General features: G+C 43.3%; 2 protein-coding genes across 3 annotated transcripts in view; one reads left to right on the top strand and one right to left on the bottom strand.

Moving 5' to 3' along the window:
- The window catches only part of INTS10 (integrator complex subunit 10), a 130,496-nt gene that overhangs the window by 66,942 nt on the left and 46,888 nt on the right, over positions 1-16,666 (top strand). The gene's annotated exons all lie outside the window — the stretch shown is intronic.
- On the bottom strand, positions 146-14,870 carry CHRNA6 (cholinergic receptor nicotinic alpha 6 subunit). The gene is made up of 6 exons (XM_036896325.2): positions 14,748-14,870; positions 12,875-13,014; positions 6,362-6,406; positions 5,490-5,599; positions 4,424-5,390; positions 146-3,089 (listed from the first exon to the last, which is right to left on the bottom strand). Exons 1-6 carry the CDS (start codon positions 14,824-14,826, stop codon positions 2,958-2,960), a joined length of 1,473 nt encoding a protein of 490 aa, XP_036752220.2. The 5' UTR covers positions 14,827-14,870; the 3' UTR covers positions 146-2,957.

Genomic DNA, 16,666 nt, shown 5'->3' with positions numbered 1-16,666 from the left:
GAACTTGAATACACACATTTCTCCAAAGAAGACATACAGATGTCCAACAAGCACACGAAAAGATGTTCAGCATCACTAATCATTAGGGAAATGCATATCAAAACCACAAGGCGGTATGACCTCACACACATAAGGATAGCTGCTGTCCAAAAAAACCCAGAAAATGACAAGTGTTGGCAGGGATGTGGAGAGAGTGGAGCCCCTGTGCACTGCTGGAAGGAATGTAAACTGGGACAGCTTCTGAGAAAAACTACATGGCAGCTCTTCAAGAAGTTAAGAGCGGAACTACCATGTGACCCCACAAGTCCTCTTCTGGGCATATACCCAAATGAATTGAAAGCTGGGACTCAAAGAGACACTTGTACTCTCATATTCATAGCAGCATTATTTACACTATCCAAAAAGCAGAAACAACCCAAGTGTCTGTTGATGGATGAATAAAACAAGGTCTATACATATGCTGGAATATTCTTCAGCCTTAAAATGCAAAGAAATTCTTACATAAACTACAACATTATAAAGACATTATACTCGGTGAAACAAGTTAGTTACACATAGACAAATACTGTTTGATTCCACTTATATAAGATACCTAAAGTAGTCAAATTTATAGAGACAAAGTAGAAGGGTGGGTACCAGGGGCTGAGGGAGGGGGGATGGGGAGCTGTTGGTTAATGGGTGCAGAGTTTCCGTTTTGCAAGATGAAAAAAGTTTATGGGTGGTGGTGGTGATGGTTATACCAGTGCAGATGGCTTAACATTACTGAGCTATACACTTCAAAATGGTTAAGATGCTGAACTTTATTATATGTATTTTAACATAATTGACATTTTAAAAAATGATATTAAATATTGATTTGACTTAATAGTAAAAAAAAGTATCAAATAGCAGCCAACCCTCTTTATGGACAGAAAGATAAAATATAGGTACTACAGTCACAAATATAAGAGGGAATTCAAATTTGAGTCCTCTGTCTGGTGTGCCCCAGTATGCCATATGCCCCAGTATGAAATAAACAAGAAGAACTAACAGGTGGCAATGCAAGTTACAGTGTAGCAACACAATAGACACTATGCAGTCATAAAAATTATACTTCATGACTAGGTGACATCATGCAGAAATGCTGTTGACATGGTGTTCTGAGAAAACAGCAAAATAAAAAATAGAGAGGTAAAATTATATATAGAGAGAAAAGGACTGGAAGGGAAAAGGCAAAAGTGAAATCAGTCCCCTTGTTAGGATAGATTTATTTCTTTCTGCTTTAAATAAATCTTTCAAATTATAATAAATAGTGTTTATACAACAAATAAGAAGATAATACTTAAGAGTGGAATAAAACATAATTTCCAAGGTTCTCTCTCAGAGAAAGAATTGCTCCAAAAGGCACAAAGTCACAACTGCTTATAGAAGGAATACTTTTATTTTTAGTCTCAGCTACACTGAACAAAAGGAAACTGTTGAGGAGAAAAGACACCTTTTGGACCCCAAAGAGGCTGCTCCAGGCTCGCCTGGCCACACCGCCTCCATCCCCCTGCTCTGATGGCTCTAGTTATGGCCCCCGTGAGACCTGGTCCCGGAGATCACTGTGTGTATGACTTCTCCTAAAAATCTGTAAGTGCTTGGGGACAGCATCTATTTCTTTTTCTTTTTTTATTGAAGTATAGTTAATATACAATATTATATTGGTTTCAAGGTACAACAGAGCAATTCAACAATTACATCCACATTACAAAATGCTCACCACAGTAAGTGTAGTTACCATCTATTACCATATAAAGAAATTACAATATTATTGACAATATTCCCTATGCAGTACTTCCATTGCTGTGATTGATTTATTTTATAATTGGGATTTCATACGTCTTTATTCCCTTCCCCTATTTCCCCAACTCCCTCTTGAACCCACATGGCCACCACCAGTCTCTTCTCTGCATCTATGAATCTATTTCTGTTTTGTTCATTTGTTTATTCATTTGTTTTGTTTTTTTAGAATCCACATGTAAGTGAAATCATGGTATTTGTGTTTCTCCTGGTTTATTTCACTCAGCATAATGCCTTCTAGATCTATCCATGTTGTTGCAAATAGCAAAAGTTAGCTCCTTTTTTGTGGCTGCGTAGTATTCCATTGTGTAGAGTGCCACATCTTCTCCACCTGTTCATTTATTGATGGACATTTTGGTTGCTTCTGTATCTTGGCTATTGTGAATAATGCTGTTATAAACATAGGAGTGCATACATCTTAACAAATCAGTGAGTTTGTTTTCTTCAGGTAAGTTCCCAGAAGTGGAATTGCTGGGTGGTATGGCACTTCTATTTTTAGCTCTTGAGAAGCCTCGATTCTACTTCCCACGGTGGGACAGAACCTGTTTCTGTTACCCTTGCAGTGCTGGTTACCACTCAGGTATCTTGCCAGATGGGTCCTCGTCACACACAACCTGCTGAGATACTCTACCTGCTATTACTTCTTGCCGATCAATGTGTCAAATAATTCTGAAGTGTGTGAGCTCCATCACAGACATGTGCAAGAAAGCAAGCACACAAATTCACAAGCATTACAAACATCAGCAAGGTCCAAGTTTCAGAGTTTCATGTCTGGCATCTGACACAATGATAAGCAGCATATACTGAAGGGATGACAGAACCTTTTAGCACAGCTTGGCGTTAGTCATGTGGTTTCCTGTATTATGGGTCAGTCACATCCCTGGAAGCCAAGCGTGTAGCCTATGGTGCTGCCAGCTCCAGGCTCCAGTGTTATAAAACATCTTAAAACACTCCTCTGTGCTACCAAGGAGAGCACTTGGGCTCCTAACTGACAATAAAGTCCTCTTTTCCACCTAATCATTAGCTTTAGTAGATGGGGACTTGGGTGGAAAGCTTTATGCCCCTCTCCTTGTTGTAGGGAACACAGAACAAATCTGTCATCCATAAGCTGCTGAAGCTACAAGGAAAATACACCCTTAAGATTTTCCTGTGTTCCCCAGTAGTGGCTGTACGAAAAGCCCTGCAGTCCCAAGCACACAGAGGACTATGAATACCCAAAGAAATACTCTGTCCACCACCATGGCCATGTACTTCCAGTCGTCTTCTACCTGAAAGGCAAACAACGGCAAAGCAGTTTTTAGAAACCAAAACCATGGGAAATGCACTCCTTCATAAATACGCTGCTTCCTTTTCAAAGATCTCCCTGGTAATTTTTAAAGCCAGCAGGGGCATTCGTCAGGTTAACGGGTGACTCCTATATAATTACAGAGGCAATTCTGTTTTGTCTGAAGAAGATGCCCCGTGTGGCTGGAGCAGAGTAAGCGGGATTCCCTGGGCCACAAAGGACTTTCCCTGACTGCAAGAATAACTGCTGAGAAACAGCTGCTCTGACAGCTCAGCTCTTGTCATTGGCACGTCGGGCAATGGGCCTGAGGTTGCGGTGTGGGGGTGTTTGGATGTGAGTATGATGGAGGCCCCCTTACAGGCCTAGGCAGCCCTCCTGGCTTCAAAGCCATGCTGGCTACGGACAGCTCATTGCATTTCTCATGTTCTTCCAATTCCTGACCTCCAGTTTCTGCCAAAGGCTCTGTGGTTGTGTCTTGAGCACCCCACCTGGTAGGGATTAAGTTAACCCACAGCTGTCTGGGTTGTACGGAGGTGTCCCCAAGAAAGTGAGCACGGGGCTCACCTGTCCCGTGACGCACTTCCTTCCCACGCCCACCTGTGTGGCATGCTGCACTGTCCCTGCACCACCGCGGCAGACTCCAGGCTTCACAGCGCCCTTCCGCTAGGAGACACGTGTGCCGGCAGCTGCAGTGTGGGGTCAAACCCGGACACCTGGCCGAGCCCTCAGGACCCTCCGCTCCTCGTCCTGACATAGGGAAGTGGCGCTATCTGCTCAATCTCCCACTTCGGGGGGTGGGGGAGGGCCGCACTGCTGCAGCTGGACTCTGGACATTAGACTCAGAATGTGTTCATGTGAAACATATACCTGAGGCTCATTCAATCTGCGCCTAAATCCCCCTCAAGTGGAAAAAGTGCGCGTGGAGCTGCGGAGGACGCCCACCTACCCCGTACCCTCCGCTCTCAGACTGCAGTCACGCCTCCTTCCGCGGGAGGCGTGGGGGCAGCTGTGCCCTTTCCACCCTTCTGTCTACTGTTTTCTATGCAGGGGCTCTTGGGTGAATCGACCAAGGTTGCCCTGAATGTTTACTGCAACAGGTTTCACTTGAGCTGACCTTTCTGGAAGTGGAGATTTGCTCTGAGGTCACGCCTTATGGGCGCACCCCCAGGCCAGTTCACCCACAGCTGCAAGGTCACTGAGCTGGCTCTCAGAGCGACGCTGCCCGACCCCCTTTGCAAACAAACGGAGCTCACACGGAGCTCTGCCCACATCCGCACAGCGCCTCCGGCCGATAGGCTGGAGGAGACGAGCATTTACCTCCTTCCTGGCATTCTGGCTGGTCATGCTTTCTGCTATGAACTGAACGCTGCTGATCACATCTTCAACGTCGGGCGAGTGCTCTGAATTTCCAGCCCTCAGCTGTAAAGGCCGACGACTTAATTGTCTCCTGCTGGCCGCAAGCTCGCCTGACTGATGACTGCGGCAGCGTTTGGTCTCTCTGCGGGGACCCAACTTGACTCTGGCGGGCCGGCTGGGAGTGCCCTTCGGGTTTTCACCTGAACTTGTCTCCCTCACCTCGTCCAGGGGCCTGCTCCTCCTCAGGACCTGGGGGAACCACTGGAGGAAGCCCACCTTCACCCACTGTGGCATGGTGTGTGTGGCCGGGGTGCGATAGTGTACGTTCAACACAAACACAGTCCCCACGATGGACAGGGTGGCAAGGATCGTGGTGAACAGGAGGTACTCGCCCACCAACGGGATCGCGAGGGATGTGGACGGGACGGTCTCCGTGATCACCAGCAGGAACACGGTCAGGGAGAGCAGAACCGACACGCAGAGGGTCACCTTTTCACCGCAGTCGGAAGGAAGGTAAAAGACCAGCACGGTCAGAAATGAAATAAAGAGACAGGGGATTATCAGATTAATGGTGTAAAACATCGGCAGTCTTCTGATGTAAAAGGAGTAGGTTATGTCTGTGTATATCTCTTCACAGCAGTTGTATTTTATGTCATGCTTGTAGCCCGAAGCGTCAACAATTTCCCACTCGCTGTTTTCCCAAAAGTCATTCATATCCACTTTAGAGCCAATGATGAGCAGGTCAATTTCAGCTTTGTCATATGTCCAGGAACCAAATTTCAGGGAGCAATTTTGATGATCAAAAGGGAAGAAAGTGATATCCATAGGGCAGGAGCTCTTGAAAACAGCCGGGGGCCTCCAGGTGATCGTGCCGTCGTGTTGAAGAAGAGCTTTCGTCTTGCCTTTAGCTTGGAAGTCGCCGACGGCGCTGCAAAGCAAACCCCACCCGGTTAGTGACACCCACTTTGCGACGGTCAGCATGTGCCAAAGGCAGCCCTGGGCAACACTGGCCACCGGACACCCGTACTTGTTATAGAGGACAATGTCAGGCTTCCAGATCCTGTCCGCAGGAACACGAAGGGTCTCGATGCCGCCGTAGTCCACTGGGTCCCAGCGCAATTTATAATCATTCCAGATCTAAAGGAAATACAAGTCTGATTTTGAAGAATTTTCTTAATTTACTTTCTCCCAATGTTATTTCTCCATTGGTTCTGTAGCTTTGGGGGGAAAAATATGTTGTTTGAAGTACTTTGGTTTCTCACTAGTTGGAAGATTAAAATCCATGAGGAAGAGGGGTGAGCTGGCTTTGGCAAATATAAATTATCTAATAGATACTAGATAATTATCTATTGATTATCAGTTAGCTGGCCAAAGCTATAGGCCCAACTTCCATGTTCACTGAGTATAGCCACAATGGAGCAAAGACTTGTTTCTAACATTAAAAAGAGAGTTCAAGTGCATGATGATGGGTTTGCTACAAAACCTGTGTAAGGGATTAGGACAGGAAGGGAGAATGAGACTGTGCGACTTATGAAACCACACACTCCTGGGCCAGCTACTGACTTCTCTAGGCTCTGTGCAGCAGGATCAAAGAACTGGCAAGCTCCTGACTCTGGGGCTCAAGTTACAGATAAAACTAGGGTGAGAGCCCAAACCAGAAAGGACAGAGTCTCTGTATCCCAGAGAACTTTGTCACTAGGTTTTTGAACCATGAAGCTCGCAGCAAGCCAGCTATTACCAGAGCTGGGCTTTAGGCTTAGAGATAGATAATATTTGATGCTCTATCATAAGCTGGAGGTGTAAGGAGGGAATGCAAGTGGAATTTATCTGTTAGATACTGTAAGATGGACACACGAGGAACACACGTCCAAGAGAAGGACACAGGACATAGATACATACGTGACGTAGCCACAAATTGGTTTCCATGATCTGGTTTACTTCATCCTGGGAAGAATAAATAATATTTTTAGCCTCAAACGTACTTACTAATAAAGGTGGGTCTTAGAACAAGAATTACAACTAAAAAGAGCCAGATCTGAGTTATTCATGCTAGTGGAGGAAAACAAAGAAAACAGAAAAGGCAACTTATGAAAAGCAATGAGAAATATATTTCCACATCTGGTCCCAACCCTGTTGGCTTGGAAAGGAAATGTGACTTAAAGATGGTCTTTTTAATCTGAGTTAAGTCTTACCTCTTCTGTGGAGCTTTTCTGATCACTTCTGCCCATAAACTTTTCTGATTTCATGAAAGGAAGGAAAGAAGGGAGAGAAGAGAGAGTGGGAAGGAGGGAGGACAAATACTACAGACGGTGATAGGTGTCCAAACGGTCTGCTCTTTTTGTCATCTTCCTCCCCAGTCCCTGAGACCCTCCCTTCCCCACCTGTGCCTCAGAACTGGCTAGGCTCTGAGTCCGGAGCCCAGCTGCACCTGGAGATGTCAGCATCAGCTCACCGTGGAGTTTCCAGCTGGAACCTTCCACCCCCTGCACCACATCCCCACTCCCACCCAAGCCATGGCTCTTTGTTCCAATCATTCATTATGCAAGTACTTACTGAGTACCTATAAAGCATTCCATAAATGCTGAGACTACAGCAGTTCCCTTAAGAATGAGAACAAGGCAAGGGTGTCTTCTCTCCCTACTCTTATTCAACAAATACTAGAAATTGTACCCACTACAATGAGGCAAGAAAAGGAAAAAAAGGCACAGATTGGAAAGGAATAAGTATAACTATCTCTCTTTGCATATGACATGGTTACCTACATGGAAAATCCAATAGAATCTATTCAAATCTGAAACAAATGAGTTCAGTAAGATCTCAGGATATAAGATCAACATAAAAAAAAAACAATTGTATTCCTATATACTAATGAGCTTTTAATTTTGTCATCAAAATCAAAAGCATACCACTTTCAAAATTAAAAGCATAATACCATTTCAATTACCCCAAATAAAACAAAATACTTATGTATACACATAACAGCACATGGGTAGGATCTGTATGCTGAAAATTACAAACTGCTGATGAAAGAATAACTAACTAAATGGAGAAAAATCTTGCATTCATAGATTAGGACACTCAGCATAGTAACGATGTCACTTGTCCCCAAATTGATCTATAGGTTCAATGCAATTCCTATCAAAAGCCCACCCAAGGCTTTTTGTATACATAGCCAGCTGGAACCTTCCACCTTATTATAAATCATAGGTCCCAGAGAAGCTAAGACAATCTTGACAAAGAAGAATAAAGCATCAAGAATCACTCTAGCCAATATCAAGACTTACTATTGGTGGAGGGATAGCTCCAATGATCAGTCAGACAGAATAGAGGACTCTGAAATGGACCCACACAAATATGCTCAACTGGGGGCGGAGCCAACATGGCGGCGTGAGTAGGACAGTGGGAATCTCCTCCCAAAAACATATATACTTTTGAAAATACAACAAACACAACTAGCCCTAAAAGAGAGACCAGAAGACGCAGGACAGTGGCCAGACTGCAGCTACACCAGCGAGAACCCAGCGACTGGTGAAAGGGGTGAGATACAAGCCCCGGCCCGGCAGGACCCGAGCGCCCCTCCCCCCAGCTCCCGGCGGGAGAAGAGTAGGCAGAGTGGGAGGGAGACGGAGCCCAGGCTGCCGAACACCCAGCCCCAGCCATCCGGGCCAGAGCGCAGACACAGTACGTGCCCAGGGGGCCCTGGATACTGGGGGAACAGGGAGTAAGACCTCTGAGCGGGTGCCGAAGCTGATGCCCCTGTGACAAAGAAAAGCGGGGGCTTTTTGAAAGTCTTAAAGGGACAGGGACTTAACAGCTTGACGGAAACAACCCAGGTCACAGTACAGCAGCTGGAAATTACAGGTAAAACCGGGTGCACTAACTCCCTGGGCAACAGCTCTGAGACCCCTCACGGAGGCAAACAGTCAAGCAGCCCCCCCGTCCATTACCCCACCGGGCGCTGCGAAAGCAGAGAAGCAGCCTGAGACAAATTCCGCCCACAGAAAGGGAAATTTCTCCCTTCCGGCCAGGCAAGACACAAAGACCCACTCTACACGCAATTACCCAACACAAGCCACTAGGGGTCGCAGTTGCCCCAGTAAAGAAAGGCCAGTAGCAAGTGAAAATTTTGGCCCTCCCAGCTGACAGTCAATAGCACCTGTCAACATGAAAAGGCAAAAAAATATGATCCAGACAAGCCTAACCCAGACAGCTTCGGCATCTGCTACATCTTCCCCTGAGAAGGAATCTGGGGAGATAGATTTAGCCAGTCTTCCTGAAAAAGAATTCAAAACAAAAGTCATAACCATGCTGATGGACTTGCAGAGAAATATGCAAGAACTAAGGAAGGAGAATTCAGAAATAAAACAAGCTCTGGAAGGACTTCAAAACAGAATGGACGAGATGCAAGAGACCATTAATGGACTAGAAAACAGAGAACAGGAATGCAGAGAAGCTGATGCAGAGAGAGATAAAAGGATCTCCAGGAATGAAAGAATTTTAAGAGAGCTGAGTGATCAATCGAAAAGGAATAATATAAGAATCATAGGTATCCCAGAAGAAGTAGAGAGAGAAAAGGGGATAGAAAATGTCTTTGAAGAAATAATTGCTGAAAATTTCCCCAAACTAGGGGAAGAAATGGCCTCTCAGACCACAGAGGTACACAGAACTCCCATGACAAGGGATCCAAGGAGGGCAACACCAAGACACATAATAATTAAAATGGCAAAGATCAAAGACAAGGACAAAGTATTACAGGCAGCCAGAGAGAAAAAAAGGTTACCTACAAAGGAAAACCCATCAGGCTATCATCAGACTTCTCAACAGAAACCCTACAGGCCAGAAGAGAATGGCATGATATACTTAATGCAATGAAACAGAAGGGCCTCGAACCAAGACTACTGTATCCAGCACGAATATCATTTAAATATGAAGGAGGGATTAAACAATTCCCAGACAAGCAAAAGTTGAGGGAATTTGCCTCCCACAAACCACCTCTACAGGGCATCCTACAGGGACTGCTCTAGATGGGAGCACTCCTAAAAAGAGCACACAACAAAACACCCAACATATGAAGAAGGGAGGAGGAGGAATAAGAAGGGAGAGAAATAAAGAATCATCAGACTGTGTTTATAATAGCTCAACAAGCGAGTTAAGTTAGACAGTGAGATAGTAAAGAAGCTAACCCTAAACCTTTGGTAACCACAAACTTAAAGCCTGCAATGGCAATAAATTCATACCTTTCAATAATCACCCTAAATGTAAATGGACTGAATGCACCAATCAAAAGACACAGAGTAATAGAATGGATAAAAAAGCAAGATCCATCCATATGCTGCTTACAAGAGACTCACCTCAAACCCAAAGATGCACACAAATATGCTCAACTGATTTTCTCACAAAGGTGCAAAATTAATTCAGTGGAAAAAAGGTAACCTTTTCAACAAATGGTATTGGAGCAATTGGACACCCATAGACAAAAAAAAAAAAAGAGACCAAAATCTCATATCCTATACAAAATTAACTCAAAATGGATCATAGTCTTAAATGTAAAATATAAATAAAACTTTTAGGAGAAAATCTCCAGGACCTGTAATAAGGCAAAGAATTCTTAGACTTGACACCAAACACATGACACATAAAAGGAAAGACTGATATATTGAACTTCATCAAAATTAAAAATGTCGTGTGAAAGTTCATGTGAAGAGGCTGAAGATAAGCCACCAAACAGATAAAATATTTGCAAACCACACAAAAAAAACTTGAACAATCCAATTAGAAAATGGGCAAAAGGACATGAACAAATATTGCACCAAAGAGGATATGCAGGTGGGAGCAAGCACATGAAAAGATGTCCTACATTATTAGTCATTAAAGAAATGCAAATTAAGACTATGATGAAATATCATCACAGACTATTAGAATGGCTAAATAAAAAAATAGTGGCTACACCAAATGCTGGTGAAGATGTGGATAAACATGATCATGCACATATTATTGGTAGGAATGGAAAAGGGTACAGCCACTCTGGAAAGCATTTTGGCAGTTTCTTTAAAAACTAAATGTGCAACTACCATATGACCCAGCAAGTACACACCTGGGGATTTATCCCAGAGAAATAAATATTAATGTTCACACAAAAACCTGTACATGAATGTTCATAGCAGCTTTATTGGTAATAGACCAAAACTGGAATCAGCCCAGATGTTCTTCAGCCAGCAAAAGGTTAAACAAACTGTGGTGCATAAATACCATGGAATGCTACTCAGCAACAGGATGAAATGAACTGTTGCTACAATCAACAACTTGGATGAATCACTATGGAAGTATGATGCATGAGACAGTCAGTGCCAGAAAGTTACATACTACATCATTCCACTTGCATATAATGACCTGAAATGATAGAATTTCATAGATGGACAACAGATGAATGGTTGCTACTGGGGAAACTGGGCAAAGTGTACAGTGGGGGGGTCTCTCTATTGTTTCTTCCAACCACACGCAGATCTGTAATTGCTTCAATAAATAAAATTCCAATTTGAAAACCTATGTTTCTCAAGTCTCCCTTGCAGCTAGCAGTACCGATGACAGAGGAGGCAGAAGAGGTCAGTAGGACTTCTAAGAAAACTCTTAAAAGGAAGTTACAGATGTCTGGTATCTGCCTCTTTTCTCTCCTTGCCAAGAATGTGAATATGATGAGTGAAAGTCAGCTGTTATCTTGGGCCATGAGGCAACACTGAGAAACCATATACTAAGGATGGTGAAATAGAAAGATGGAAGGAACCTGGGTCACTGTCACCAGGTAGGGCTTCTGCCTGAAGCATCATAGTCTATGTGATTGACATCCCCTGGGCAACCAGACAGAGGTGCAACCACTGACATGGTGAAGCCAAATGGTGTTACCCTCCTGGACTGTTAACCTTTAGATTTCTGTTATGTAAGACAGGAATAAACTTGTTTTATTTACTCTGTGTTTTTTTAATTTTATTTCTGATAGGAGCCAAATGCAAATGTCAAAATCAGTGTTCAGCAGCTCCCCATCCACCTTCTTCAGAACAATGTCCTGAAAGGACATGAACCAAGGATTTGAAGTGATGCTGTATGGTGAGATGGCCGTCATAAACTTCAGGTGTGACTCAGTTTAGTTCTCCATCCAGAACAATCCAATCTATAGCAAGTTAGGGCTTCCAGCCCAGTTAGAAACCAGTAACTAGTACTAAGTCATTAGGCAGGAAATAAGAAAGACTGGAATCAGAATAGTTATTAAATAATTACTTGCTAAAGGAATGAGTTGGCCCAGCTACACAAAAGAAAACATTTGGCACTTTTTTTTAACCAAAATGTGTATACAAGCTTCCAGCTGAGGCCAGAAGCTAGAGCAGCAGGTCAGGGTCGGCCTAGTCCCCTAGGAAGCATGACTGGAGAAACATTGCCTTCGCACCTGCGATCAACGCTTTTCCCCAGGTGCACCTAAATGGCCCCCACTGTTTCCCCTGGCAAAGCCTGGGAGGCAGGAGGGCTCCTTCCCCACTCCTGGGCTGGGACTGGCGTGATGACAGGGGCCCCCTCCTTCCGTGCCCTGCTGTCCCATCCCTCTCTGGACATGCTCCAGACTTCCCTTGCCTCCTGAGCCTGGCTAGTCCTGGCACTGGGTCTAAGCCTTCCTGTGCCTGCGGCCAGCCCTGCCCTGCCCCACACCCCGGAGCCCAGGACCCTGCTCTACGTCATAGTCACAGGCCCGACGCCGTCCTCTCCCAGCAATGAAGATTATTCAAAGGAAAGGACTCTGTTCCTACTTGAACCTGGTAGCAATAAATTAAAACAAGACCTCCAAATTCCCATGTTTTTTTCAGGGCTGGATGGAACTCTGTATGAAAGAAGGTGAATTTTTTCTTACTTCCATAACAAAGCAGGCTTAAAGTCATTCTTTTTCAAGGGAATAAAAACAGCATGAGCTCTGGAGTTAACAAGCCTGGCTTATATATCTCAGTTCCAGCATTTCAAAATTGTATGGCCTTGGAAAAGTTACAGCTTCCGTCTCCTCAGCTGTAAAACACAGGTGATAACCATTAAGAGTACACAGAGTGTCTGGTGCATAATACATGCTCAATGAAGTTAGCTCCCTTTGTATTCTCCCTTCGATTTCCCCTTTACCTCTTTGTTTCATGAACTGGTTCTGAAAGCATTTCCAGAAAAACACTGCTCTAATGTGAATCATCCCAGCATCAGTGGGGAAAGCGTCTCACTCTCAGGGAGTGGCTTGGAAGGACCAGACTCATGCATGTTTTTGTTTGTTTGCATGTTTTAAATCTGCATAGTGACTATGTGCAGTAACTGCGGCAGTGACCTGGAACTGCCCTGACCACCTCCGAGTTGGGGTCATCCAGGCCCATGTGGTCACCTGGCGGCACTCACCACGTTGGCCAGCTGTGTGATGGCCACTTCAAAGTGCACCGTGACAGGATCCAAAACGTTTTCCACGGGCCTGATAAGCTGGTTATAATGAGAAAACAGTGTGTGAAAGAGCCTCTCCTCAGATGCACAGCCTGCAGAGCCTGCAGAGCCAAACAGAGGGAAGAGTTAGAAAAGCAGAGGGGGTGCTGGCAGGTGGGAGGTTCTGGAAGCTTCCCTCAGCAGGCAGCTCAGGAGGCGGGGTGTCCAAGCCTGTTGAGCACCCAGCTTCTGCCTCTCTCACCTTTGTAGAGGCCTGGGCTGGTCACCTTTGCTTCGAAGATACAGAGTAATGCTTACCTCTCAGGACTAGTGGGACATCAAATAAAATAATGTCAATAAGAGAGTCCTTAAAGGTCCTGGGCACCACATATAATATTTTAAATCAACTACACTTCAATAAAACAGACACACACAAAAAAAATTCTACAAAACAAACAAAGTCTTAGGCATCACAAATGTAAAGGGCTAGGATGAGCTCCAATTTTTACTTATGCACTGACTTACTGATCCAGTGATTAAGGAAAAGTCCTGCCCTTTCTTGTCAAAATACTGACCCACTGACCTGTTTCCACAGCTCTCCGAGTGTTCAGCTGGGGAGCTTCACCAGGCAAACTGAAGTAACTGACCATATCATTAAGGTCTTAACAACACTCCTTTTTAACATGATTTTGAGTTCACTTGCTTTGGAGATTGGTGAGAAAGCAAGATTTTAAGGCAAATTTACTCAAAATATTTTTAAAATAACTCCATGTTCATTAGTATATAACAGCATTTTCAGTCATTATATTTTAGACAATAGTTTAATGCATATCTTTGTATTTTTCCAAGAATGCATTAAAAGTACGTTGCCTTCATTTGACATAATTCATTTTATTAACACCCCTCTAATAATGTCCCTTACAGAATTCAACTTTGACACCGGATATATTATTCTGCAAAATTTCTAAAGGGATTTATACCCTGGAAGACAAAAAAAAATTGAAGGAATTGAGGAACTCATTAGGCAAAAATGAACAAAAGGATAGCTGTTATATTCCAAAATAAAAAGAGTTGTATGACAGCTGCATTTGGAAACACTGAGATTTCAGCAGGAAAGAACAGTTTTAAATGTAAACTATCATTCTTGCTGTCATAATTTATAATGATAGAAATATTTCTACATAAGACAGACAATAAAAAACATCCTTCCCATTACCCATCCCTCTCCCTCAACTTTGAGACTTTTTTCCCTTTTGAGGCATATTAGATAAACCTCCAGGAGCTTGAAGAGCAAGTTCCCTACAAAGCAACAGCACATGGAAATGTGATTTTGTTCAGCAGAATCAGCATTTGTCCATTTCTAAGTCTTAACTTTTAAAAGGCATGATCTCACTCTTAGGAGATCATCATCGTGATATGACATGTTTCCCAAAGCAAAGGTGATCACCTACCAAATGGAAGGCTTCATATACTAAGTAATAGTATAGCTAACAAATAAATCACAGTTTTAAAAAAACATTAAAAATAAATACAAATAAACAAGTATAATACATGCACAGCAGAGAAGGATAGAAAACTATCATTATTATTATACCATATTTTAATTGGGGAAATAAAATTTGGTTTATGATGTTTCATTTTCTTCCCTACCCCAAGAATCTCATCTTACCTAACCAATAAAATAAAATAGCAGTCGTAACAGTAGTTAACTCCTGTGAAGACCCTCTACACATTTACCCATATAATAGTTCATCTCCCTGAAACTGAAATGAAAAATCTCATCTCAAGCACAACTAGAAAAGAAGAAATACATGTAGCTTAAAAGGGAATGAGATAAAGCAGAACTAAAACCTACCTTTAAAGAAAGGTATGAATATACACAACCAGAGACACAAACCCAATTGAAGGACCCCCTGATCCTGGCTGGTCAGCATGATTCAAACACAGTTTGATTTCTTTTTCTAGTCAAAGCACTGGGGAAAACAAAGAGCTCTCAGACAGCTATGTGCATCAGACCTTTAAATCATCAGAGTCCTCCTGAAATCCATGTGCGTCTCCTATGCAATGAAAACACTCACGGGCACCGCAGTGCTTCCCGGGAGCAGAGACGGACACCAACAAAAAGGGCGGATGAGGACTCCATCCAGTGTCAGATGAGCCATCACTTTCACTGTCACCCTAGAGCACTTTTCGTGCAAGACCAGTGAAGAAAAGCCAGGGAGGAAGGCGGCAGACGGGACCGAGAGAGGAGAAAAGCACTGCTGTGGCTTAGTACACCTTTTCGTAGTGCAGTCTGGACCATAAATCCTTAAGGGAATAAACACATTTATTGACCTCCAGCTATAGGTAAAGCCTGAATTGTGTATTCTGATTCACTGAGTTCTCCAGGAAATCAAGGCTTAATCTTGTTATTAGAAAACTTTCTAAAATATGAGTCCCCATTCCTGTCACAGTCCTCTGTGTATGGCTTCGAGAGATCAGAATTAATTTGTGCCTTGTCTTCTGAGTCAGCGGTCACCATCAGGGACTAGAGATTTCTGAGGATGAGAGGGGTGAGCCCTAACACAGAGGCCACCTGGACAGTTCTGTTCATTTAAACATTCTTGTTATCAACTGGTTTTCTTATAATTTTCTCTTTCCTCTACAAATTTAGTGTCAATAGGATTCTGATAAGCTGGGCTTTCCATTCAGGTTTTGTTGTTGGTTAAAAGAAGTTAGACCCACAGCAAAATGAAGAGGCAAACTATGGGAGAAAATATTTGCAAACTATATATCTGATAAAGAGTAAGTATCCAAATTTTATAAGAAACTCAATAAAACTCGATAGCAAATGTATACATATCTTCAATTTTAAAATGGGCAAAGGACCTGAATAGACATTTTCCCAAAGAAGACACACAAATGGCCAAAGGTACATGAAAAGGTGCTCAGCATCACTAATCATCAGGGAAGTGCTAATCAAAGCCTCACAGCTATTAGAATGGCCACCATCCAAAAGACAAGGAATAGAAAGTGCCGGAGAGGATGTGGAGAAGGGAAACCCTCGTGCACTGTTGGTGGGAATGTAAATTAGGGCAGCCACTGGAAAGCCATGTGGAGGTTCCTCAAAACATTAAAAAGAGCACTACCACATGATCCAACAATCCCACATCTGGGATTATATCCAAAAGAAATGGAATCAGTATCTTGAAGACATACCTGCACTCCCATGTTCACTGCAGCATTATCTCAGTAACCGAGACATGGAAACAACCTAAGTGTCCATCGGTGGATGAATAGAGGAAAAAGCTGTGGTACATATACATGGAATGGAATGGAATGGCATTTTATTCAGCCATGAGAAAAAAGGAAATCCTGCTATTTATGACAACATGGATGAATGTGGAGGACATTACACTAACAGAAATAATCCAGACAAAGAGAAATAGTGCATGACCTCACTTAAGTGTCGAATCTAAAATAGTTGATCTTAATCGAAACAGAGAGTAGAATGGTGGTTGTTAGGAGCTGGGGGGTGGGGGTGACGGGGAGATTCTGGTCAAAGGGGACAAACTCTCAGTTATAAGATTAATTAGTGCTGGTGATCTAATGTACCACATGGTGCCTTAGAGTTACTGTATGCTTGAAAACTGCTAAGAAAGTAGACCGTAAGTGTTCTCACTGCACACACACAAACGTGGTGACCAAGTGAGGTGGTGGGTGTGTTAATTAGCTTGATTGTGGTAAGATTTCACCATGTTCACGTATATCAAAGCATCACCATGTACACCTTAA

Source organism: Manis pentadactyla, chromosome 7 (assembly GCF_030020395.1).
Source record: "Manis pentadactyla isolate mManPen7 chromosome 7, mManPen7.hap1, whole genome shotgun sequence".
Lineage (NCBI taxonomy): Eukaryota > Metazoa > Chordata > Mammalia > Pholidota > Manidae > Manis > Manis pentadactyla.
The sequence above is the reverse complement of the archived record's forward strand: the minus strand, read 5'-3'. Positions and strand labels throughout refer to the sequence as shown.